Source organism: Salmo trutta, chromosome 7 (assembly GCF_901001165.1).
Source record: "Salmo trutta chromosome 7, fSalTru1.1, whole genome shotgun sequence".
Taxonomy (NCBI): Eukaryota; Metazoa; Chordata; class Actinopteri; order Salmoniformes; family Salmonidae; genus Salmo; species Salmo trutta.
In genome coordinates this window covers 9,040,150-9,066,862 of record NC_042963.1, presented here as the reverse complement: position 1 = coordinate 9,066,862, position 26,713 = coordinate 9,040,150, and the positions used below count along the sequence as shown (strand labels likewise).

The following is a 26,713-nucleotide window of genomic DNA, read 5'->3' as shown; positions in this document are numbered from 1 at the left end:
CTGTATCACAACCGGCCAAGATTGGGAGTCCCATAGGGCGGCGCACAATTGGCCCAGCGTTGTCCGGGTTTGGCCAGTGTAGGCAGTCATTGTAATTAAGAATTTGTTTTTAACTGACTTGCCTAGTTAAATAAAGGTTAAATTAAATAAAAAATAAAAAATAAATAATAATAATATATATATATATATCCATGGATATTGATTGGTAGTGATGCATTTATAGAAATGTAGCATCATTTATGGGATTTTATTGTTGATTCCTTAATAAATATGCCTAATGAAATATCTGCCCCTCTTGCTTTATTTAGTCCAGCCTACACATTCAAGAATGACAGATTTTCTATACACTTGACCAATAAACCACTTGATCAGTAGACAAGGTTAATTCCTTTAGGATTAAATATGGATTAAGCTTCAGGGGGGTCATAATGTATAATAACGTTATTATATAGACTAAACCAAAAAACCGCGCAAAGGAAAGCGCTGCATTATTACATTAATAGCCATACAAATAAAACAAATAGAGAATCAGCGTAGTTGAAGTCCCTGATCTATAGCCAACGTCATGGCTGCAATTCCTTCTAGGCGTCCGCCATTTCTTTATCCCTATTTTATGCTTTCAGATCTATGAAATTATGACCAATCGGATGCACTCCTGAGCTACCCACAATATTACGTATACTTTCGGCGACAAGTGTTTTTAGCAGCATGGGTAAAAATGAGTAGCGTGAAAACTGCAGGACCTCTGCTGTAGCGAAATAAAACATAAATATGACTTCAGCCATACTGTCTGCACTTAGTGTCCTCACTAAACCTATCGGAGGTAAGTTAACATTCAGTGTGATTTAGCTAAATACGTTCCTCATTAACATATATGTGTACAGTGCTAGCTAGATTAGCCACATATGATTCGGGAACGCTGTCTACGTTTAATTTGATCCGCCATACTGCATTTCATTTTATCCATGTCAGAAGAAAAAGCGCTGTTACTTGCTTGCTTGGTAAATCAGCTCAATCAATGGGCTTTGACTAAATCTGTCTGGGTGTATGTGTGTCTGCTGACCCTATATTTCCCCTCCAGAGACCACAGTGCATGGTACTCAACACACTGAACAGGAGGCACTGATGGCTGCACTCCAAGCCAACCAGGCCCTGCTGGAGGAGCGTCTGAAGGGGGAGAAGGGCCTGTACGAGGTGCGCAGCCTGCGGGAGGAGGTGAGGGCGGGGGTGCCCTGGATCTGCGCCGATACAGAGGACATCACATGGAGCTTTGTTCAGGAGTGTCTGCTGCTGTTGCTAAGCCTGGCTCGTAACCTCACTCTCCAGCTAGAGCTCTTCAACCAAGCCCCCAGTCCAGCTATGTCCAGACTGCGGACCCCTGAGATGGCCCCTCCACTGACTCCTGACGTGCTGAGCGTGGCCCAACAGAAGACACTTGGTGCAGCTCTTCAATTTGTTGTCTCCCTGGGCCTCTGCCCCTACCTGGCCCCGGGGGTGGGGGTGCCCCTGGGGCGCAGGTCAGCGTTTGGGAAGTTGGTGGAGGGGTTGGTGTGTCATGATGTGGCCCCTGTCCCTGAGCGCCGTCTCCTGACCACCACTGCTGTTCTGCTGGAGCTGTCTGTGCTGTCATCACTGGCCACAATGGTCTACACTCGCCACCTGGGAGATGTCATGGCAGCACTATGCCAGCTAGGATACCGCCCCCACCGCCCTGAGAAAAACACCACTAGGGAAGAGAAGGTAGTTCACTGTTCTGGCCTGCCGATCTTGAATATGAATGGTATTATTATAACTTGATGTCATGGATATGGATATCAGTTTTTCAGCAAAATAAGATGCCCATGTAGTTTCCTGTTTTGCCTATTTGCCATTATGAAGTCAGTTATTCAACTTGTGACAGATAGGATTGTCATAACACCCTTTTGCCACTAGATGGTGGAAGTATTAACCAGAGGAACGAGCAGGCTCAGCTGTGAACAGCTGGTTTTGCATCTCACTAAATCCATATGATCTCTCTTTTGATAATGTAGGAGATCAGTAAGGAGGAATGCAAGAACTGCAGGGAGGCTCTTCAAAAACTATTGGGGAAAGTCTACCAGCCAATCGTTATCAAAGAGCTGCTTATTCTCCAAGGCGGTCCCAAACAGGTAGAGCGCAGTGAAGTGTCTGTACACCATTACATGTCAGTATGTACACCATTACATGTCAGTATGTACTTGTATATGGTGCTGTGTCTGTCTACTCTGGTGTAACCTAATGTAGCAGGCGTAAAAGAAACGCCTGAGCAGCCTTTCTTTCTTTTTGATCATAACTAGAGAGAAAAAACTGTGGAGGGAGGTTCTCTAATGCACTATTCATCCAATCCAGTAAATGTGGAGGAGGAGTTAAGATGGAGTATCACCTTGTTAACGTCTGAAAGCAGAAATCTCGCCGCAGGCTCTTTCCATTTTTCCTGAAAACCGTAAACATCTGGTTGTTTTTGACCCTGCTGATGGTAACTCTGGTATGATCTTCAAAGAGTATCTTAAAGGTCCAATGCAACTGTTTTATCTCAATATCAAATTATTTCTGGGAAATAATTAAGTACCTTACTGTGTTTTCAATTCAAATGGTAAAAAATAAACACAAATAGCTTCTTAGTGTAAAGGAAGTCACGCTGCTTGCTTAGCGAGTACCACTTCCTCCCGAATCGGGCCATACCTGGCGCAAACTCGGGTCCCCTGCCTTGCTAGCACTCGGGACCACGCTCCTCAAGCATCTTACCAGCTTGCTCTGACCTGTCATCTGGCGCCGGTCTTTTGAAACAGTGGGGACACTTCAGGCTGAGGAGTAAGTTTCACACATACCCATGTGATACATTAGCATAGAGCATTTCTCAAGCAATAATTTTGCTAGGACTGTCTGGGAGGGGATACTGGAAACTATATGTTATTGGCAAAGAGGTTTAGAACTCTTTCTTATTAGTTTATTAACTAAGGTCACCATGCAAGCCAAAATTCCAAACAGCTCTTACACTAAAAGGGCATTACTTACTATGACTGTGATATGTGGTCGTCTCACCTAGCTATCTTAAGATGAATAAACAAAGTCGCTCTGCATAAGAGAATCTGCTAATTAACTAAAATGTAAATGTCTCTCTGCCCTTTCAGGCCCCTCCAGGCCCTGGTACTAGTGGTGGCAATAGGAGCCCTCTGAGCCAGGCTCCCCCATGGCTGAGGCATCTGTGTGGGCAGCTGCTGTCTGAGAGGCTGATGCAGCCCAATGGAGTCCAGTCTGTGTTGAGGGCTATCCTGGAGGGAGGTGCAGGTGAGCTCAGCTGGAGACGTAGCGGGAACATTTAGAAAACCCTGGGATAGCCATGAGATGGGCAAGAAACATCTACCAAACTCTTAGGTATTATCAGTTGTGATGAGTGACCCATAAGTGTCATTCTTACCCGCTTTATAATAATGCAGTTTCACGTTTTGTTCCCTCTATCTCTAATAGGAGGAGAGTCTGATTGGAGGAAATGTGATGGTGTAGCCAGGATTCTAGCAGCCTGCCCTCAGCAGTCTCTATCTTCAGACAGCTACTACAGTCAAGTTTGCCCCCAGGTGAACCTGTCATGTTTTTAAAGATTTATGGAAATTGAACTTGCTGTACATACCAGCATAAAAGTCATGATCATTTCTAGATTCATTCTGGTAATAATATTCTGTCATAATGGTCAGATTCTGGAGCTCCTGCACTTCAGAGACAAGCTGACAGCTCAGCAGTTCCAGCGTGTGGCCACCAGGGCGGCTCTCACCATGGTGCAGGACTGCCCAATGTTTGCCCTGCAGTACCTGCTCACTCCCCTCTTCAGTTCCCTTCACCGCTGTGGCCGGATGGCAGGTCAGTGCAAGCTGTGCAGTATCTCTGAGAGAACAAATGTACTAATTAGTTACCTAAACTATATATGCAAAAGTATGTGGACACCCCTTCAAATTAGTGGATTCAGCTATTTCAGCCACACCCGTTGATGACAGGTGTATAAAATCAAGCACACAGCCCTGAAATCTCTATAGACAAACATTGGCAGTAGAATGGCCTTACTGAAGAGCTCAGTGACTTTCAATGTGGCACCGTCATAGGATGCCACCTTTCCAACAAGTCAGTTCGTCAAATTTCTGCCCTGCTAGAGCTGCCCCAGTCAACTGTAAGTGCTGTTATTGTGAAGTCGAAACATCTAGGTGCAACAACAGCTCAGCTATATGCTGTAGCGTGAAGGGAAATCTTAAAGCTACAGCATACAATGACATTCTAGACAATTCTGTGCTTCCAACTATCTGGCAATAGTTTGGGGAAGGCCCTTTCTTGTTTCAGCACGACAATGCTCCCGTGCACAAAGCGAGGTCCAAACAGAAATGGTTTGTCGAGATCGATGTGGAAGAACTTGACTAACCTGCACTGACCTCAACCCCATCGAACACCTTTGGGATAAATTGGAACGCCGACTGCGGGCCAGTCCTAATTGCCCAATGTCAGTGCCCGACCTCACTAATGCTTTTGTGGCTGAATGGAAGCAAGTCCCCGCAGCAATGTTCCAACGTCTAGTGGAAAGCCTTCCCAGAAGAGTGGAGGATACTATAGCAGCAAAGGGGGGACCAACTCCATATTAATGAGAGCTGATTGCAGCTGCTCACCGCTTTCTATCAAATTATTTGGTCTGTGCATCAGGAAAATTGACACTGCTGCAGAGATAGACTCCACTGGCTTTTAACTAGAGTCTGCCGGTCAATGTCCTTACCACTCTGAAAATGACACTTGGTATTTGTGTGTGTGTGTGTGTGTGTGTGTGTGCGTGTGTGTTTTGGGTTTGTTTGCGTGTACATGTATGGGTGCCCATGCCTGTGTGTGTAAATTGTGGTATTGCTTGAGGAGCACTCCGTAAAGTTGGGCTAATTGAATATGGATGTCCCCCTGCTGTTAACAGGCCTGTGGTCTGGCTGCTGCTCTGACAGATAGATAGTACACAGCAAATCTGCATCAACAAAGAACTCCTCATTGATCCAATTAACCAACACATGACACATCTACTCTATGAGACTCATCCTTAGCCTCTTTGTGTTGTGAAAAGTATCTACGTTTTATTTCAATCCTGCCCCAGTTACTATATATTATGTGTGTGTGAAAACAATTATCCTCTATTCTGTAGGTATTGTCCCTCGCTGAATTCATCGGTTTTTTTAAGCTATGGAAATCCTGGCTCACGATTAAAGATGTCTGCTGGCTGTAAGTGCTTGCTTACGTCATGCTGAACATGAACCTCTAGGTTCAGACACAGTTTGGGTGGCTCCAGCCACTGAGTATTTCTGTATTTGTCAGGGGAGGGTCAAACCCAGGTCACAGTGGAGGAATGGGAGCTGACGCGCTGTGCGGAGGACGTGTTTAAGGTGAGTGGAACACAGACGATTAACTCAACCATGTATAAGGCCAAACCTAGAGATTTACTGTATCACTCTCTCCTTCCATCTCTCTCTCTCGCTCAGATCTGTGTGGTGGGGAACAGCCCGTCTGCTCCTTTGCTGAAGGCTCTGGGAGAAGCGATTCCTGTTCTCTTCGATCTGTACTGCTTCACCAAAAAGAATGCTTCCCACCTACGGTCAGTTCTCTGTTATTGAAATGCTTCAACTGCTGAGTATTTCTCTATCTGGCTAGTACTATATAGTACTAGCCAGACAGATATTGAGACTATATAGTACTAAGCCCTATTTGTGATGGTCACTTCAGCAATATAACAATGGTTTCACCTGTATCTTGTCGTGGATCAGTCTCTGCTTTTTAGGTCGTTTCTAACTTTTCCCTGTGTATGTGTATGCTGTGTGCTCCACAGTGCCCCCTGTCAGGAGATCCTGCTCTGGTACTTTGGCAACTCTGAGCTTCCTGTAGCCCTCTCAACCCTACAGCAGCTGTGTGCCTTGGATGGAGGGGCAGGCGGGGTGGCCCCTGGCTTCCACTTCACCCCTGGTAGTGACGGAGGGGCACAGCTTACCCCCTCAGAGACCATCAGGTGACTGGCATTCAACACCACACAATTACTGGTCTCCAAGGCTCCCATATGAGAAGCTGCTAGTAAAACCCCTTCATTGGGCGGAGGGTTGTTATCACTGATCTGATGACTGGGATTGATGGATGTAATGTAGTGGAAACTGCAAGTGCCCCTATCCAGTCATGTTAGAAAAAACGCATTTAAATATACAATCATGCCCCGTGTCTCTCCCATCATGTGTGTCGGTCTCCTCTACCCTTCATGTCTCAGTGATGAGGATGATGCTCTCTATGAGAGGGTGTCTGGGGAGCAGTGGAGGGTGGAGTGTATGGCCCAGCTGCTGGCTGAGATGAAGGATAGCGACTTGCCTGGAGACTTCTTCCTGGAGCTGCTGCAGGTAGCTAATGTACCACACACCGACACAGACAGACACCGAGACACAGACAGACACCGAGACACAGACAGAGAGGCAGCCTATGGCTTTGGCCAGTATTGTCCTGCTGCGTTCCCCAGGTGGGGTTGGTGTGTAAATATGGACGCTCTCTTCCCTGGCAGGCGCTGACTTGCTGGGCTGCAGAGGAGGAGGAAGAGGAGCAGGAAGTGGACACGTCAGCCATGACACTACTGCAGCTGGAGCAGCATCTGTTAGGGAACGTTACAGGGAGGAGTCAGAAGCTGGCCCTACTGCAGGTGCTGGCTGTCATGTGTGAGGGCCTACCACACACTCTACTGCTGCGCAAGCCAACCCAGGTAACTACTGGTATACACCCCACAGCTAAACTCAATAACCTTGCTCCTGTTCAAGATTGGATCATGTCAGATGCCAACAGTTGATTGACTTGAGTATTTGCTTTTCACTGCTTAACTATTTATCTCCAACTCTAAAGTTTCAGTCTCCCATCATTTATGCTATTATCTCAGTTTACGTTCACCATCTTTCCGCTTGTAGTTTTGTGATGAGCTTTTATCAAACTTTAACTTTAAGTCTTTCTGTCTCTCCCTCTGCATCAGGGCTTTACAGAACACTGGTCCTCTGGGCCTCCTTATTAAGGAATGAGGGCATGATGAGTAATACTTTAAGAGCTCTAAGAATAGTGTGGTCTATCTCTGATTAGGTAAAAGACCCAGGGCTAGTGCTGTGCCATTTTGCCTGAGGAAAACCATTCACTCTCAGATTAGGAAACTTCTCTGATAAACTGGCTTCAGTTCAGTTGATAAGCAGTATTTTTAGCTATTTTATCTTGAGGGCCCTCAGCCAGGGGTTTTTGCAGAGACATTTTAAAACTTTTATGTTTAAATCTGTGGGTGTGAGAATTTAAGAGCTCTACTTAATATGCACCTCATGGTAGGAAATGTGTGGTTTGTATACATGCAGCTGTCTGTCTGTCTGTCCGTCTTGTATCTGATACGTCTGTCTGTGTGTCCTCTCCCAGGTGGTGGAATTCATCGTGTCCATGCTGCAGAGGGCCTGTGTGGGTTTGGACCAGGTCCAGGCTGCTGCGGGTCCAGTTGAGACCCAGACACTCAGCATGGGAATGGGCCTGGTGGCCACCCTGCTGTCAGGACCCTCACCGGTACTGCACACGCAGCTAGGGAACACACACCATTCTGTTCAGGCAACAGGCTTTACCATTGATACTACTGTAGATGTGTATGGTATCATATTGTATGATATGTGGCATTTTGTTTTGATGTTTCTCTCTCTCTCTCCTTGTCGCAGCTGAGTGCTGAGGACTACTCCTCAATGTCCAGGCTCCTCCCACCACTGGAGGAGATTTCCCAGAGGCACCCTGAGGTGGTCATCCAGGAGCTGGCCTCAGACCTGCGAACCGCCATTGCCACACACGGTGCCTACCAACCTGACAACGTGACACGAGCCACTCAATATCAAAGTCCCAAAACGGACAATAACGTGCCTACCAAGAAAAACTTCAAGACCCAAACAAGTCCCTCGCAAGTCTCCCAAACAAGACTCTACTCACCTACCCTTCATAACAACCCCAGCACACACGCTACTCAAACGCCTAACACCCGAGCCCCAATTCAGACCTGTATCCCCAACCTCAGAACACAGAGCAGCTCTGGTGATAGTCTGGCCCAGAAAACTCATCCATCCCAGAGGGTATCATCTGGGGCTGGCCAGGGTCCTGCAGGGGTGTCTGCTCCTGATGGGGGGCAGTCAGGTGGGAGGGGTGGCAGCAGTAGCAGCTGTGAGCCCTCCAGTGGCACCCCCAGTAGGGCCTTCTCAGACTGCCTGCTCGGGGCATGTGATCCTGAGGTCCCCACCAGAGCAGTGGCCCTGAGAACCTTAACCCGGGCCATACAGAACAGAGACAGGGAGGCTCTTCAGAATCAGGAGAAAGTCCTCACGGTGAGTAGAGCGGTGGAGAACCAGTAGATATAGCATGTAGCTTATAGAATATGTCTGTGGTCTGACTGTGTATCAACCAGGGGACCCATTGCAGTCATGGGTTTAATAGGTTCCCTCTGATTCAGTGTTATCTATCTTTCTACCTCCATTGCTGACTTCCAGGGTTTCCATCTCCCTTGAGAGGGGTCTTCCTCTAACACCGTAGACTCATGCAGGCCCTGGAGGCGTGGACAGCAGCAGCAGAACCAGTCTCTGTGGGGGTTACTGTCTGTTTGGGTGGAGAGGATGTTTAATAGATGAGGGAAGTTGATCAGAGACCCTGGGCAATGCAGTGTGGTCTATGGGGACTTGTTAATCTGGCTGAGGGGTGGTGAGGTTGAGGGGACTGGATTATCACACTGCGTCTGGATCTCATTTAGTATTCAGTGTAATGAGCACCCCCTCTGTGTGCACCCCCCCGTCTCAGCCTAGGGGGTCCAGTACCTGGTGGCGGGTGGGGATCCTCTTTAATCTCCTTCCTATTGTACTTCTCTTTGTGTTGGGTTGTTTTGGGACAAATTATAAGCACCATGAAGAAAATGATGTAGTGGTGTAATTCAAATTTTTATAGGATGTCAGATGGGAAAGTTTGGTGTAATGTGTCCTGTAATGGCTTTGTCTTCCAGCTCTTCCTGGAGAACTTGGCGCATGAGGACACGTTTGTGTATCTGTCAGCCATTCAAGGTAGGAAGTCAATGGTCTCCAGGTGGTGCTTAACCTTACATGTGTAAACCTTTGGTCTTTTACTCTAGTTTTGTGGGGTGATATTAACCTTTGGCTTCGGCTAGCTTTCCTTTAGCAAGTTGGAGCAAGTATAACTAGGATACAACTGTTGTATCATCTAATTTGCCCTAGAAACTGGAATGACATTAACTTGCAGTGGCCATCTTCTTCATGGTATATAGGTTTTGCTGGGCTTAGAGTTTCTCAGTGACCCATTCTGTGTCCCTCTCCTCCCTGCAGGCCTGGCGGTGTTGGCTGACTTCTTTCCTGAGAGGATCCTGCTGCGCCTGCAGGAAGAGTACCAGAATGGTCCATCCTCTCAGAAGGAGAGGTCCCTGGAGACACGGCTAAAGGTTGGAGAGGTGCTGATGAGGGCTAGCAGGGCTATGGGTGAGTGGACTATTATCAACACAGCTAACTGACCTACTAAAAACCTGCTCACCACACATCCTGGGAGAGGCTCCAGCAATAGACTCATTATCTCAATGAGAATATTATCTTTTGGTGTGTGGATTTGACCACACAGAGAAGGAAGCGCCTGCAGCTAGCCTCAATGACACAGTTTACTAGGTTTTGACAGATTCATAGGTAGTTTTGTGAGGGACATGTGAATGAATGATAGTGAATTTGCTTACTCATGTTAGTGTTTCCATTTGAATGATGCATACATGTGTGTTGGTCTATGTTAATGGTGTATGAGGCCCAATTATAGTTATAAAGTCATAAAACAGTCGTAAAACAGACAGTACATGCTTGTTCCACACTGAGGGGACTGTCGAAACCTCTCCCTCTCTGCTAGAATTCCGTGTTTGTGGTTTTTCCCTCTCCCTGGTTTTGTCTGCCAGATCTCGATAGTACCATTTTCCCGGGACAAGTGATGGGTTATTCGGCATGCCCCCCTTCCCCTCCCTTATCTTGGATGTGAAAGGCACCCAGACAGACCAGCGACGGTCTCTAATTGGCCCTGCTCCACTAGCCTAACAGAACATCATCTCAGCTGGTTTGTCGCCCCATTAGATACCCACAGGAATCTTTTGTCACTCCTCTGGATCACTCTCCCCTTTCTTATGCATCTGGGAAAATACCCCCGTCCGCCAAACCCCATATTCTGAATCGAACCATATTAGCACCCCATCTTATTTTTGTTTCCCCCCCACGTACTACAGATGGGCATTTGAAATTACTTTACTATTCAAGTAATATTATTATATTTTTCTGGGATATCCGGATAGCCGGAATGCAAATTCATAATACAGAAATGACTCTACAATGCAAAATGAGGTCAACAGCGGACAGACTGCTATTCTCAGGTAGTTTTGGCTAACAGCAACAGTGAAAGAGAAGTCTGATTTTTGCCATGATAGAACTGATTATGATACAAAAAGGTTTTCTGGTGAGTATTTTGTATTGATCTCTGTCAGGTCCTGTGGAAACTGTTTGGTGCGCGCCTGTAATTGCTATTTGAAGTGCGGAACATAGCATACCAATGCTATGGAGGGATAAAAACTGTCACGACTTCCACCGAAGTCGGTCCCTCTCCTTGTTCGGGCGGTGTTCGGCAGTCGACGTCACCGACCTTCTAGCCATCGCTGATCCATTTTTCATTTTCCATTGGTTTTGTCTTGTCTTACATCACACCTGGTTCCAATCTCATCAATTACATGTTGTGCATTTAACCCTCTGTTTCCCCTCATGTCCTTGTCGGTGATTGTTTGTTTGTGATGTGCAAGTTATGTTCTGGTGCGCGATAGGTTTTGTACCCACTTTTATTATCTTGTATATTTTGGTTTTCCGAGTTATGTGAGCACTTATTAAAGGACTCCGTTTATACCAAGTTCGTTCTCCTGCACCTGACTTCCCTGCCACCAGCACGCACCCATTACAAAATCAAAGTTTTAAATTTTTTGTTAAGAATTTAAAATGTTATGCTATATCCTTGCAGGTAAAGCTTTTTCATTGTTGAAATAGGCCTCAAAATAATTTAACACTCACTCATGTAAGCGAGTACTAACACTTTCCCTTTGCTTTTTCAGTGTATTGCACATTAATCCATTTCCATCAAAGGAATTCTTGAGATTCTTCGGCCCAGGTCAGATCTTGGTCTGAGACTGATGTAAATGTACAGTTACAGTTTTGACTGACTGGACAAAGGAGCTAGAATGAGTCAGGAAAAGATGGTAGTAAATGGGCAAGGGGAGCATGAGAGTAGCAACTGGACAAATATAGGCCTGCTGACCTAGATAAAACACACAATCATTCACAAACCGACACCTGTTTTCTCTTTTATTAAGGCAGTTAATAAAAGACCATCCTTTGAAACATGGCTCTGACTGAGGAGTGGCCAGCTGAACTGGTGTGTATGGGTTTCTGGATGGTGGAGGCCAGGGCAGGCTGAATGATACCTCTCATGGTGGGTCTGTCTGACTGGGCCAGCTGCTGGGACCACGGCCCAGTCCACCCATCTGAGTCTTACTTGGACACCCATCAACCTGGCCAACTCCATGGCTCCACTCCCACTGCTTTATGTTGTGGAATATAGCAGGTTTTGCACTGTCAGTGGGGGCTGTCTTAGTAAGACATACACATACACACACACACTTACACACACTGAAAGGAGTAAAGCGTCTTCTCTATTTTAGTTTCTTTGCCGATTTAGCAACCACCTTTTGTAAAAAAACAAAAAAAAAAAAAAACAATGAGTCAGCTCTTTGTATAGATTAAAACAACTTCACCAGCTGGACCAATAGGCAGGTAGTGTGATGCCATGTCCTCCTGAGGTGCATTGGAGGACAGACCAAACGTGGGGAAGTTTCCTCAGCACTGTCAGCAGCCAGTAGTCAGTTTTGCTGGCAGCCAATAGTACAGTATTGATAATCGTTAATAAGAATACAAACCTTATCATCTTCCTTCCTGTGTTTCAGGTGACCTGGCGCCCCACCATGGCCGGCCCCTGATCGGGGTCTTCCTGAGGGGGACGAGGGACGAGGACCACAGTGTCCGCGCTAGCTGCCTGTCCAACCTGGGAGAGCTCTGCCAGAGACTCAACTATGCCCTGGGGCCTTGGGCTCAGGAGGTGAGGACCACTACTCATTCCAGGGTTTTTCTTTATTTTTGCTATTTTCTACATTGTAGAATAATAGTGAAGACATCAAAACTATGAAATAACACATATGGAATCATATAGTAACCGAACAAGTGTTAAACACATCAAAACATATTTTATATTTGAGATTCTTACCTTGATGACAGCTTTGCACACTCTTCACATTCAACCAGCTTCATTAGGTAGTCACCTGGAATGCATTTCAATTAACAGGTATGCCTTGTTAATTTGTGGAATTTATTTCCTTCTTAATGTATTTGAGCCAATCAGTTGTGTTGTGACAAGGTAGGGGTGGTATACAGAAGATAGTCCTATTTGGTAAAAGACCAAGTCCATAATATGGCAAGAACAGCTCAAATAAGCAAAGAGAAACGACAGTCCATCATTACTGTAAGACATGAAGGTCAGTCTATCCGGGAAATTTCAAGAACGTTGAAAGTGCAGTCGCAAAAAACATCAAGCGCAATGATGGAAATGGCTCTCATGAGGACCGCCACAGGAAAGGAAGACTCAGAGTTACCTCTGCTGCAGAGAATAAGTTCATTAGAGTTACCAGCCTCAATAAATAAATTGCAGCCCAAATAAATGCTTCACAGTGTTCAAGTAACAGACGCATCTCAACATCAACTGTTCAGAGGAGACTGCGTGAATCAGGCCTTCATGGTCGAATTGCTGCAAAGAAACCACTACTAAAAGACACCAATAAGAAGAAGAGACTTGCTTGGGCCAAGAAACACGAGCAATGGACATTAGACTGGTGGAAATCTGTCCTTTGGTCTGATGAGTCCAAATTTGGGATTTTTGGTTCCAACCGCCGTGTCTTTGTGAGACACAGAGTAGGTGAACGGATGATTTCTGCATGTGTGGTTCCCACCATGGAGCATGGAGGAAGAGGTGTGATGGTGTGGAGGTGCTTTGCTGGGGACACTGTCAGTGATTTATTTAGAATTCAAGGCACACTTAACCAGCATGGCTACCACAGCATTCTGCAGCGATACGCCATCCCGAAAGCATTCCACTGATGCTGGCCCATGTTGACTCCAGTGCTTCCCACAGTTGTGTCAAGTTGGCTGGATGTCCTTTTGGTGGTGGACCATTCTTGATACACACAGGAAACTGTTGAGTGTGAAAACCCCAGCAGTATTGCAGTGATACAAACTGGTGCGCCATGCACCTACTACCATACCCTGTTCAAAGGCACTTTTGTCTTGCCCATTCACCCTCTGAATGGCACTCGTACACAATCCATGTCTCAAGGCTTAACAATCCTTCTTTGACCTGTCTCCTCACCTTCATCTACACTGATTGAAGTGGATTTAACAAGTGACATTAATAAGGGATCATAGATTTCACCTGGATTCACTTGGTCAGTCAATGTCATAATGTTTTGTACACTTAGTGTATTATTATTTGTATTGTTTCATTCACTTCTGTTGTACCTGCACTGTTGGAGCTCGGAGCATAAGAATTTCACTGTACCCTGCAAATGCATCTGTGACCCTGTGCATGTGACTAATAAAATAATCTGTCAATGAATCAACCTGAATATATATATATATATATATATATATATATATATAAAATATTATATATATATATATATATATATATAACGTAACTACTCCCTCTCTTAAATCTGTTAATGAGTCCAGATGTCCCCTGTCTTGGCGTACTGTTGTCTACACTTATAGCCTTAGGATGGTTGGGGTCAGGGTGGGATTCAGCTAGGGGTCCGGCGTCAGGGAACAGCAGGTATTGCCCAAGGTTAAAGGTCACGGTTCACTTTCTTCAGAGGGAGAGAACTGAACTGTGGCTGTCTTGTCCTACTGCCCCTCTTAGCCTGTGCCTCTGCCCATGACACATTTTTCCCAGCTCAGCAGTATTGTGTGTTGGAGTGTCCTCTCCTAAAGAGCCCCTCCCTCAGTGCTGAGATCAGGCTTTTCACTGGTGGGGAGAGCATGAGGGGGAAGGGCCGGAATCACTTCACTCAAACGCTCGTCCGCTCTAGTCAATGTTTGAGTTGACAGAAATGTGTGTGTGTCAGGGCAGCTTGTGGAAGGCCTGTCTGCCTGCTGCAGTGGTCAGGGCCCTAAATAAAGCTGCTTTGACGGCAAGGGGTCTGTTAGCGAGGGCTGTGCACTGCAGACTCTGCTTCATGAATACGCATCTCTGTCAGACTGAGTAACAGGGATGCCTATTCATGAGAGCCATGGCTCTCTGCTCTCTGCTACAGCCTAATCCCAGCCTGCCGTCGGTGTGTGTGTGTCTATCCTACCAATATGTTAATCAACCCGGCGCACTAGCAGTAAACACAGCACTGTGGACCTTGGCAAGGTCACTGCTCCTTTATAGATCCTCTATTTCAGCCTCTGAGAGTGTGTATTTATCTGTGTTTGTTCTTCCTTAGTTGAGCACCTGTTTGACGGCACTGATAAAGACAGAGAAGGAGGCAGAGGTGCGGCGAGCTGCTGTCCACGTCATTGCCCTGCTGCTCAGGGGCCTGAGCGACAAAGCCACCGAGGTACAGTACTAGAGCAGTTGTCTGTACTCATACAGGTACAAGAACCACATGGATACACAAATTTGTTGAGCACTCCTACACACATTTGTTGAACAGTCATAAGAAGTAAAGAATTGTCATTGGTATGACCTCTTACAAAATGTAATCTAATGTAGTTGACATGTTAGTGAGTGGAGATGCGTGTTGGTGGGCGGCGGGTTGCGACAGAGATCGTTGCGGTCCTCATACTGCGGGCAGAAGCGGGCGGTCAGACAACTTTGGAGGGTTTTTTGTCCTGCAGAATATTTTGAAATGGTTGTCATTCTGCTTTGTATGCATTAACATTGGACTACCTATTGTATTAAAAGTAGGGGTATATGTAGATTTTATTTCTTACCGGTACGGGACAAACACATTATGTTTTCATCCGATTGTCAAAAAGTCACTTCAAAAAGGGGCTCCTGTAGGCTACCTGTGCATGTTCGTCCTCTCACTAAATAATTCCAGCATCCAAACCCCAACAGTGCGCTGTGCATCCGCAATTTAATGAATGAAAAGAGACGTGTGTTTTGTAATGACATTTTGCGGTTTTCATTATGCCTACACTTGTAGCCCGAATTGATGCGTCCACTACCTATGCATAGGCAGTGAATCACATGGCAGTTATCTTCCCAAGGAAATTAACTTAAATATGATTACACTATAGTTTTACTATCGTGTCGGTAAATAAATATTGATAATGGAAACAAGTGGTGGGCACTTAACTAACGTGAGTCGGGGTGCAGTCAAAAAATGTGATTATCATTAAAAAGGAAAAGATGCAATGCGCATACCATGGTGAGCGAACGTTGCGTCTTTTCAATAAACAATGTTTGCCCATTTATTTGTCTCTATCTGCAAATCGTTCTAAAAGGTAGGGTAAGCATACCTATTAAACCCACTTTCCCATTAAGCCCACTTCCATCGTTGGATGCAAAAAAAATGTATAAAATAAAAAAACTTTTCTGCTGTTTTACGTTTCAACTAATTAATTTGGTTGTTACGCCCAAAACTTATTTTATTCTAAGCCAATCAGTTGTTTTATTGTTAAGGTATTGACTTTTATGTGTAAGTTCTCACTAATGGCTAATTTCAAAGCTGCAAAAAAACTTGTGTTGAGGCTACCCTCAGATAAATAACATCTTCAGATATTTTAGAATGTGTTGATATATGATAGCATGTTTCATGAGAGTTCATTGCTATTTCTTGCCAATTGAAATATGGGTTTTTCATGCTAGCAGTCATACATGCATGTCACAGTTACACAGTAGCAACATAAATTGGTGAACTACAACAAGATAATAGATTTCAGGCATTCTCAGCTTACATTTTTTTTTCAAAGCATTTTGTCTAATTTTACTGTTAAATCAACCTTGCATTGTTATACATAGATGCCATTGACAATTAGTTGGGCTTAAAGGGTACAGTAGCACAAAAAGCACTCCCTCTATACAGAGTGTAAATGACAAAAAAATATTGTTCAATATGATCAATACTAATTTAGCATAATATTGTAGTATATAGTTTTATATTTATAGCCCAGACCATTGGTTTCCAAATATTTTATGAGTAGACTTTGCTCTTCTGTCTTTTTCACCATAAATCACACTTGTTCCAATTAACCCCAGTATGTTCCAAGTATGCTCCTTTTAGGCCCAGAATGCTCCTATTAGGCTCAGTATGCTCATATTAAGCCTGGTTTGTATTGAAACACATGGGGATAGTGTGTTGATATCCCTAATATTCAATTAACAAAAAACAATGTTTTTTTTCTCAGATTTGTTGGTTAAAACACACAAAAACTACAGGTATGCATATTATGCATCTAGCTATGGTGCCTTTACCACGAGAGAATCCTCTGTACTCTCTCCAAGACTTTTGGAGTGGACAGGTAGTCGTTGATGCAGAGAGAGAAGAATAAGATCAGGGTTGAAGGATAGAAGACCTACAAGAGGTGGACAAAAATGTGAACAAATGAGAGCCAAGAAGATGACAATTTGAAGACTGCTTATGCACCTTTGGGTGGGGGAATTGTCATATTGTTGTCTTTCATTCATCCAAGTGATTCTGTTTTTTGGTCCACCACCTGTACCTTTTTTAATACACAGTAGTGAGGAAGATGGGCTTTAGCAAGACAAGTTGAACTAATTAACAATAAAAGCAGTACAGCAAATGTGAATCAGCTTTCAGATCATTTATTGAAAGTTGTGTGCGTTATGGTCTTTGTTGCATGGCTTCTTATCCATTGTGGGTTCAGGTTTGTGTTCTAATCAATCAGTAACACACCTGATTCAACTAATTGAAGTCAATGATTAGTTGAATCAGGTGTGTACTGGTTTGCAAGAACAAAAGTCCACATTGATCTCTGTGGACTTTCAGGATGAATAGCAATGATCAGTTTATTCTAATAACTTTAGGGGAGATACATTTTATATTAGAAGGATTTCCACATCTCCCTCTGTTGGTTCTCAGTCCAGGAAAGTAGAGTTGGTTTTGTTCTTTCTTTGATAGTACAGTGAGGGGAAAAAAGTTTTTGATCCCCTGCTGATTTTGTACGTTTGCCCACTGACAAAGAAATGATCAGTCTATAATTTTAATGGTAGGTTTATTTGAACAGTGAGAGACAGAATAACAAAAAAGAAATCCAGAAAAACGCATGTCAAAAATGTTATAAATTGATTAGCATTTTAATGAGGGAAATAAGTATTTGACCCCTCTGCAAAACATTACTTAGTACTTGGTGGCTAGCTGGCTATGGCTATCCAACACTAACTCGTCAAGGTAAGCTTTTGGTTTTATAAATGTATTGACACCAGCGGGCCCCGGTGGAACTGCTAAACTGTTTGCTGCTGACTGTACTACATGATTGTAGGTGGTTTACTAACATGTTAGTTCTATTAGCTATGTTGACAATGACATTAATATGGTGACAATGTAAGCTGTGTGTAGCGGTTAGCAGAAGGTTTGGCTTGAAAAGGCTTTTTTCGCCTGGTCAGACAGTTGTGTGAAGTCCACTGAAGTCCACAAGCGAAGTGAAAGGGTGAGAGGAGAAGAACGTGTAGATTTGAGAAGGAATTATACAATGATCAAAGGGATCATGCTGTTTGTATTTGGCTGCTATGAAAGTGAACTGTGTTTGCGTGTATTCATTCCGCTGATTCTGTTGAAAAACTTTTCTTAAACGGAAGCAAATGGAACAGGGATAAACATACCTGAATTTGTCCAATAGAAACTCTCGTTTCAAACTGTTGGACTAATGATTACACACTAGATCAGCTAGATGCAGGCAAGAGTGTGCAAGGCGGTATGTGTCAATGTCTGTCCCCTTGATTACTCAAATTTCTTTCACCCTGTGCACCTACGTTGTAAACTTTCATTCATAGGCTAGGTTGTAGCAACCTCATGATGGGTGTAGGGATTTTTTTTTTAATCATGAAGTAGCCTTAACCTATCGACGTAACATTGAATTGGGTGAATGGAATATGAATGACAAATCAAATGTTATTGGTCACATGCGCCGAATACAACAGGTTTAGACCAATCATGGTCCAAACGTGTGTTTATTCGGCCCGCTCCACTACACCCCCGTCGATGTTAATGGGGGCCTGTTCGGCACTCCTTTTCCTGTAGTCCATGATCAGCTCCTTTGTCATCCAATATGCTGTAATAGAAATAAGGCCATGCTCATTAAAAAAATAATCATCCTCCCTCATCTTAAACTGCACCGACCGCCACTGAATGTAACCTATTTCTTCAGTTATTTTTTAGCATTTTGATATTGCCTATAGGGCACAAAATTATTGGGACCATGGCTGGCAAGCGAGCTGCGTCACATGCACCTAATTAACATTGTGGGACTAGTTCTTGCAGGAGCGGGTGGGAGTTGGACAGAAAGCCAGCGAGAGCAGACAGGAGTGGTTTGAAAAGCTGTGGGTGGGAGCTGGATGAAGAAATCAGTCCCGTGCAGACCTCTGTGTGTCTTGGTGAACATCACTGTGTTTAGGCTACATGTGGAATCCTGGAGCCAGCTGGAATGGAGAAACAAATATCACTTTCATGCTAACAGTCAGTGGTGATTTTAGCATGTAAATCTTGGTGGGGCAAATTCCCCACAAATTGTTGATGCATGCCAGCAAAGCCACTACACAACAATACATGAATTGAACTATAACAGTGACAAACGGTGCCCACAAACTGTTAGGGCCTATATAAACCTGTCCCAACATCAGAGCTTTCTTTTCAGTACCATGGAGTGAATCCTTACCACTGCTACACCTGGCTATCAGCAGAGCCTTGTCTGGCAGCGAATCAGTTCATTCAGCCTCATTTACTGTCTTTTTAAAGTAACAGCTGATATGGCTGACTGACTTAAACAAATGTGGTTTCTACTGACAATTGAGATGTACAAACTATGGCATAAGGGAACGACGAGCGGATAAGAGGCAATCCGTAATTTAGAGTAAAGCATTAATGAGCGAGCTAGGATGGACGTAGTCAATATAACTATTTGTTCAGCACTTTTGAAACACAGTGACAGAATTCAGAATATGAGCCATTCTTACAGTATTCTGCCTGTACACAAGTCAGAACCATAGGATAAAGAAAGGGGGCATATAATCAGAAAATGAAAGCTCTTACAATATTCAATGATTACATTTCTCTAAAACAGGCTATAGGCTACATGTGCACCACCAAGTCAGAACAGTAGGCTAAATTATGATGGAGGAAAGGGACCAAATGATTAGTGTGAGGCACATGGGCTACTAACAGATTACTACACAACTAACATTTAGTCCTACTTTCTTAGCTACAGTATACATATCTCACTGGCATATTGCATAATTTATGTAGCAGCATACAATACATTCTTGGACGCAACTTGTTGTGCTGTGCTCACTTGAAGAGGAAGGTGGTGTGGCGGTCCCTGTGGGCAAATTTGATTCATGATGATGACTGCTTGCTATCTAAGATTTTGAAAGTATGATGTTAACATGATCAGTCCAATCAGTAGGCTAATGCAATTGAAGGCATGTATCAAATTGTTGCTTACTGAAACACCCAAAGCATTTAAATCCTTATATAACATTTGAAGCAATAACCTACCCGCATCAAATCAAATTTTATTGGTCACATACACGTGATTAACAGATGTTATTGCGGGTGTAGCAATGCTTGTGCTTCTAGCTCCGACAGTGCAGTAATACCTAACATCTAACAAATTACACAACATATACCCAATACACACACATCTAAGTTGGGATTAATTAAGACTAAATGCATATGGACGATAGCCGTCAGAGCAGAACGGACTAAGATACAGTAGAATAGTATAGAAAAACATTATATACATATGAGATGAGTAATGCAAGATATGTAAGCATTGTTAAGTGAATGAGACTGTAGAATAGTATATAATACAGTATATACATATGAGATGAGTAATGCCAGATATGTAAACATTATTAAAATGACTAGTGTTCCATTCCTTAAAGTGGCCAGTGATTCCTAGTCTATACCTATAGGCAGCGGCCTCTAATGTGCTAGTGATGGCTTTTTAAAGTCTGATGGCCTTGAGATAGAAACTGTTTTTCAGTCTCTCGGTCCCAGCTTTGATGCACCTGTACTGACCTCGCCTTCTGGATGATAGCAGGGTAAACAGGCAGTGGCTTAAATTTAACTAGGCAAGTCAGTTAAGAACAAATTCTTATTTAGAATGACGGCCTACAGGGAAACAGTGGGTTAACTGCCTTGTTCAGGGGCAGAACGACAGATTTTTACCTTGTCAGCTCGAGGATTCGATCCAGCAACCTTTCGGTTATTCGCCCAACGCTCTAACCACTAGGCTACCTGCATTGATTACCTTTTTGACCTTCCTGTGACATCGGGTGCTGTAGGTGTCCTGGAGGGTGGATAGTTTGCCCCCGGTAATGTGTTGGGCAGACCGCACCACCCTATGGAGAGCCTTGCGGTTGCGGCCGGTGCAGTTGCCGTACCAGGCGGTGATACAGCCCGACAGGAAGCTTTCAATTATGCATCTGTAAAAGTTTGTGCGTTTTAGGTGACAAGCCTAATTTATTTAGCCTCCTGAGTTGAAGAGGCTCTGATGCGCTTTCTTCTTGTGGGTGGTCCATTTCAGTTTGTCAGTGATGTGTATGCCAAGGAACTTGAAGCTTTTCACCTCCACTGCAGTTCCATCGATGTAGATAGAGGGGTGCACCCTCTGCTGTTTCCTGAAGTCCAAGATCATCTCCTTTGTTTTGTTGATGTTGAGTGAGAGGTTGTTTCCAGGCACCAAACTCCCAAAGCCCTCATCTCCTCCCTGTAGGCTGTCTCGTCATCATTGGTAATCAAGCCTACTACTGTTGTGTCGTCTGCAAACTTGATGATTGAGTTGGAGACGTGCTTGGCCATGCAGTCATGGATGAACAGGGAGTACAGGAGGGGGCTGAGCACACACCCTTGTGGGGTCCCAGTGTTGAGGATCAACGGAGTGGAGGTGATGTTTCCTACCTTCACCACCTGGGGGCGGCCCGTCAGGAAGTCCAGGACCCAATTGCACAGGGTGGGGTTCAGACCCAGGGCCTCGAGCTTAATGATGAGCTTGGAGAGGACTATGGTGTTGAATGCTGAGCTATAGTCAATAAATATCATTCTTACATAGGTGTTCCTCTTGTCCAGATGGGATAGGGCAGTGTGCAGAGTGATGGCGATTGTGTCGTCTGTGGATCTATTGGGGCGGTATGCAAATTGAAGTGGGTCTAGGGTGTCAGGTAAGGTTGAGGTGATATGATCCTTGACTAGTCTCTCAAAGCACTTCATGATGACAGAGGTGAGTGCTACGGGGCGATAGTCATTAAGTGCAGTTACCTTTGCCTTCTTGGGTACAGGAACAATGGTGGCCATCTTGACGCGTGTGGAGACAGCAGACTGGGATAGGGAGAGATTGAATATGCCCGTAAACACACCAGCCAGCTGGTCTGCGCATGCTTGTGGTCAACTAAACAACAATTTCATCACCGTTTAGATTGGGACAGCGCCATCGCGCTGCTTTGAGACAAGTGTGGGGACTCGTCTTGATAAATCAATAAATGTCATAATAAATAAAAAAAAGTTGATTTTAGTTTTACTAAATCTCAGTTTGGATATTAGTTAGGCTACAATTCGGATGGGAAAATGTTAAGTTGAGGTGAATGCTGCCCATGATCATCTTGTTTAATTTATTAGAACATTTTCCCATGTTATGTAGTTTAACAAGTTTATTATTTTTGCTCTTCTCGCGGTCGCTTAGTAAGTAGCCTAGACCACCTCCCAACCAAAAGCCTGTGACTTCACTGACTTGTCTGAAAATCAATCAATGTCATTTTGTTTCACTGAATCTCCGTCTGTTTAGGCTATTTGGTTAATCGGTGTCTGGCTCCAGCATCCCGGAGTCGCCCCTTCATTGTTGACGTTGAGACTGGTCTTTTGCGGGTACTATTTAATGAAGCTGCCAGTTGAGGACTTGTGAGACGGCTGTTTCTCAAACTAGACACTCTAATGTACTTGTTCTCTTGCTCAGTTGTGCACCAGGGCCTCCCACTCCTCTTTCTATTCTGGTTAGAGCCAGTTTTCACTGTTCTGTGAAGGGAGTTGTACACAGCGTTGTACGAGATCTTCAGTTTCTTGGCAATTTCTCTTATGGAATAGCCTTAATTTCTCAGAACAAAAATAGACTGACGAGTTTCAGAAGAAATTTCTTTGTATCTGGCCATTTTGAGCATGTAATCGAACCCACAAATGCTGATGCTCGAGATACTCAGCTAGTCTAAAGATGGCCAGTTTTATTGCTTCTTTAATCAGGACAACCGTTTTCAGCTGTGCTAACATAATTGCAAAAGGGTTTTCTAATGATCAATTAGACTTTTAAAATTATAAACTTGGATTAGCTAACACAACGTGCCATTGGAACACAGGAGTGATAGTTACTGATAATGAGCCTTTGTACGCCTATGTAGATATTCCATAAAAAATCAGCCGTTTCCAGCTACAATAGTCATTTACAACATTAACAATGTCTACACTGTATTTTTGATCAATTTGATGTTATTTTAATGGACCAAAAAAATGCTTTTCTTTCAAAAACAAGGACATTTCTAAGTGACCCCAAACTTTTTGAATGGTCGTGTATATTCTAAATGGATTTATTGAAATGGACACCCTCCCACATCTGCACACCACTACTACCACTCATCCCCAGCATGCACACGAGAGGTATAAAAAGGGTATGCAGGCAAGAATGTGATAAAAGTAGGCCTGTTTTAAGGGGGACAAAGAAACATTGTCCTTTTTTTTTTACAGGCAAAATTCCGTAACTCCTATGTGAAAGCAGTTAAAGAAAACAGTGGACCAGTCATTTCCTCTTCCCTTATTTGGAACACCAGTCTGAAAGCCACCTTTATAGTTTATCCCGGAATACCTTTCTGTAGACATCATAATTCTCTCCCTCACACAACCTTCAATACACACACCACAGTTTACAGCAAGTACCAGTGTTGTACAGTACAGCTCCCTGAATTCAGCTGTTATTATGTCATGCATGGTTATAAATATGGAGTTACTGCCCAGACAGGATATTTTTAGTTATAGTGAAATAATGGTTTTACATCAGAAGTATTTTGGTGTGTGCTGCACTCTGTGACCCTAGAGCACGTGAATCAGGTGTAGTAGGTTTGCTTCCACACTAACTGATTTCATTGCACCTGGTTCCACACTCAGGAGGTGTGTGTTTGATGTGGTAGGTAGGTATGTTACCTTGGTGCCAGCCTGTGCCACTGTAACTCACATTGGTTTCCATTAGTAGATTCCCTCCACCCCCCAAACCTGATTGTTTAAACTGAGTTAACAATCTGCTTATGGAGAACAGAGCCTGACCGATATGGTTTTTGGGCTGATTACGATGTTTTTTGGGGGGGGAAAACTTACAGATACCGATATATGCTGATATACTGTTTTACAATGGGAAAAAGTAAAACATTTCCACACAGGCTTCTCAAAATTGCCATCTAAAAGTCAAAGAAATATGCTTCAAATGTTGATTTCTTACATTATGACAATATTGACACATTAAAAGAATGGCCACAAGTGTTCAGATAAGCATGAGATTCCCTTTTTTCCACCCTATCTATTGAATTTTGGTTATTGGTGGAAATATCGTCCGAGATCGTTAACAAGCCAATATTGTTTGATAATGTCAGCGAACCGATCAATTGGTCAGGCTCTAATGGAGAGCCCACACTAATACAAAACTGATAGATGATAACAGCCAGGGATTTTCCACAATGTGTGATGGGACTGGCCACTGTTGATGAGTTGCCTGGGAAAGTCTTCAAATTGTGCGTTAATGCTGTGACAGTTTCTGAATTTTCAGAGTTCTATATCTTAAATTGATTGAAGGAGGGACTGCACACAAAACGTTGGGCAAAAGACTCAAGGGGTTACAGGCAATACTGGTTATTTTGATCTCTCAATAGTTGGTTCTCTGCTAACCGTGTGTGTACGCTTAGTTTCATTGTATCAGTAGAACCAAAAGTTCAGAGATGTCATGTAGACAACATCCCTGTGTAGCCAGGGCCTCAGAATGTGTACACCAAATATGGACATTGCTGAAAACAATATGGGCTAGTAGAGGAACCCTTTCTGTGGAGGAAGAAAACAATGTCCATATTATCACCTCTAGTGCTATACACTGGCCGGCATACTGAAAACACTAGTAGAAGTGTGAAAACAGGTGTGTTCAACAGTAGAATCTGTTCAGAGCCTGTTCTTTGAAACAATTGGTCCTCTAATCTTGTGTCACCATGCTCCACAGTGTGATTACAGACTGTTGGCAGATTCTCACCAAGAACAGGAAGGAGACTTAGTAAAAGCATCCTGTTTTGGACTTGCACTGTAACAACCACGTTATCTGGGGAAAGTCCATGCTCATCTTGTATGACATACTCTCTGTCCAACCAGAGAGTCAAACGCTGAATAAAAAGAACAGCTAACTCCTGTGACTGTCTAGGACCAGGACTGGACACTGATGTGTTGCTAAGGGTCAGTACACTTTGGACAACGAACCTGTTAACTTTACCCCTTTATTTTATAGGGTTATTCACTCTCCATTCTATCTAGGCTGCTTGTCCGACCTTTGCATTACTGACCATTTGATTCCTTCGTATAGGCCAGTATCTAGTCCCGCGTAGCATAGCTCCAAACCACATTGTCCACTCCTTTGAAAGTCTGGAGAATTTTGTATTAGAATGGTCCAGTGGCTACATTTTTGACTGAATGTTACATTTCAAGAACCCCCCCCCCCCCCGCTACTTTCTGCCATTGACTTCACCTGGCTTACCGATTTAGAGATGCCTGGTTCTCGACGACGTTTGCCAATATCTAGTTAGCTGTCTTTTGGTCGTAGGACTTTTCAAATCTGTAACTGGTCTTCACAACACACTTTTCCCTTGGTTAAGTTTCTCAGGCCTTTCTCAAGGTCCTGTCATTTGGTTAATTGCTGTAGCTGTGTGTGCCGCTGTTGTGGTGGCAATAACACCGAGTCCATGTGAAAATATCAGTTAGGTAGACCAGACATGACCTTAAACCTGATGACTCAAACCTCAAACTACCTCTTCCCTTACTGTATTTATTTATTTATTTATTTATTTTGCTCCTTTGCACCCCATTATTTCTATTTCTACTTTGCACTTTCTTCCACTACAAATCTACCATTCCAGTGTTTTACTTGCTATATTGAATTTACTTTGCCACCATGGCCTTTTTTGCCTTTACCTCCCTTTTCGCACCTCATTTGCTCACATTGTATATAGACTTATTTTTCTACTGTATGTTTGTTTTACTCCATGTGTAACTCTGTTTTGTTGTATGTGTCGAACTGCTTTGCTTTATCTTGGCCAGGTCGCAATTGTAAATGAGAACTTGTTCTCAACTTGCCTACCTGGTTAAATAAAGGTAAAATAAATAAATAAAAAACCTGGTGTTTGAGAAGAAACAGCTGATGGCTGAAGACCTGTGTCTACCTTGTGCTCCCAGGAACACTAATTACCTACCTACACCACACTCATTATGTCTCTATGAGATCACTCTCTTATTCAGTTCTGTATACATCCCTCTAATCTCTCTCCCTTCATCTTTCTCTCTCACCTTTTCTTGTCTCTCTTAATCTTCCAGGTCCTGAGTGATGTTCTGCTGGACCTGTACCGGGCATTGAAGTGGGTGGTGCGCTCAGACACTGATGATGTCGCAGTGCTCCATGCTCAGCTGGCTCTGGAGGACCTTGACGATGTCATGAGGAGGTTCATCTTCCCTGCACAGAAGCTGGAGAAGAAGATAGTGGTTTTGCCATGAGAATTGAGGAACATGAGCCCACAGAAGAGCGCACACACACCAACTAACCAGTGTTGTGTTAGAACATTTTAGGAGTATCCAGGAGTAGGAACTAGGGGATAGTTTCAGACTGGGCACAACATTCCACCTTTTTGTCCAAGTTCCCGCTGAAGGTGAAAGGGCAGGCATTGAATGATAGCTGAACTGTGTGTAAAACATGACTTTCTCAACCAACACCGAGTTACCTCTCTTGGTCATTTTCTCAGTGTTTGCAGTACATGGAGTTTCCCCAAGCCAGTCTGTGTCATGCTATCATTGTGACCATAGGGAATTAAGGGTATTTTATCACAATGACAGATCTAGGCCTTCTGCAGAGGCACCAAACTTCCCCTCTCTGGAAACTACACCTGTATGTCCCTATGAATCTTATAAACAGAGGTTAGAGGTCAAAATTAGAGGTGATGATGATCAGCTGATAGTGTGTGTGTGTGTGTGCCTCTGAATAAAATCCCATTACAGTGAAATAAAATGAAGGAATATGAGTTTCCTTTTGTATGAACAAGTGCA

General features: G+C 43.8%; 1 protein-coding gene across 2 annotated transcripts; it reads left to right on the top strand.

The window, feature by feature from the left end:
- The first annotated feature begins 674 nt into the window (after window positions 1-674).
- LOC115196861 (transport and golgi organization 6 homolog (Drosophila)) lies at window positions 675-26,713 on the top strand. 2 transcript variants are annotated; one of them, XM_029757824.1, is made up of 18 exons: window positions 677-823; window positions 1,082-1,740; window positions 2,031-2,147; window positions 3,150-3,306; window positions 3,487-3,593; window positions 3,711-3,873; window positions 5,347-5,414; window positions 5,511-5,623; window positions 5,855-6,031; window positions 6,281-6,407; window positions 6,566-6,760; window positions 7,444-7,584; window positions 7,731-8,381; window positions 9,047-9,104; window positions 9,384-9,533; window positions 12,065-12,216; window positions 14,654-14,767; window positions 25,991-26,713. In XM_029757824.1, the coding sequence occupies exons 1-18, from the start codon at window positions 772-774 to the stop codon at window positions 26,165-26,167; spliced, it is 3,378 nt and encodes a 1,125-aa protein (XP_029613684.1). In that variant the 5' UTR covers window positions 677-771; the 3' UTR covers window positions 26,168-26,713. The 2 variants fall into 2 exon arrangements, with proteins under 2 accessions (XP_029613685.1, XP_029613684.1); XM_029757825.1 differs by lacking the exons at window positions 9,047-9,104; window positions 9,384-9,533; window positions 12,065-12,216; window positions 14,654-14,767; window positions 25,991-26,713 and adding an exon at window positions 8,544-8,634 and having other exon boundaries at window positions 675-823.

Bases quoted from the DNA above. Each gene is read 5' to 3' on its own strand.
- LOC115196861 (XM_029757824.1), top strand. From the start codon at position 772: ATGACTTCAGCCATACTGTCTGCACTTAGTGTCCTCACTAAACCTATC. The intron at 5,415-5,510 runs GTGAGTGGAACA...TCTCTCGCTCAG, and splicing joins GTGCGGAGGACGTGTTTAAG to ATCTGTGTGGTGGGGAACAG. The intron at 8,382-9,046 runs GTGAGTAGAGCG...TTTGTCTTCCAG, and splicing joins ATCAGGAGAAAGTCCTCACG to CTCTTCCTGGAGAACTTGGC.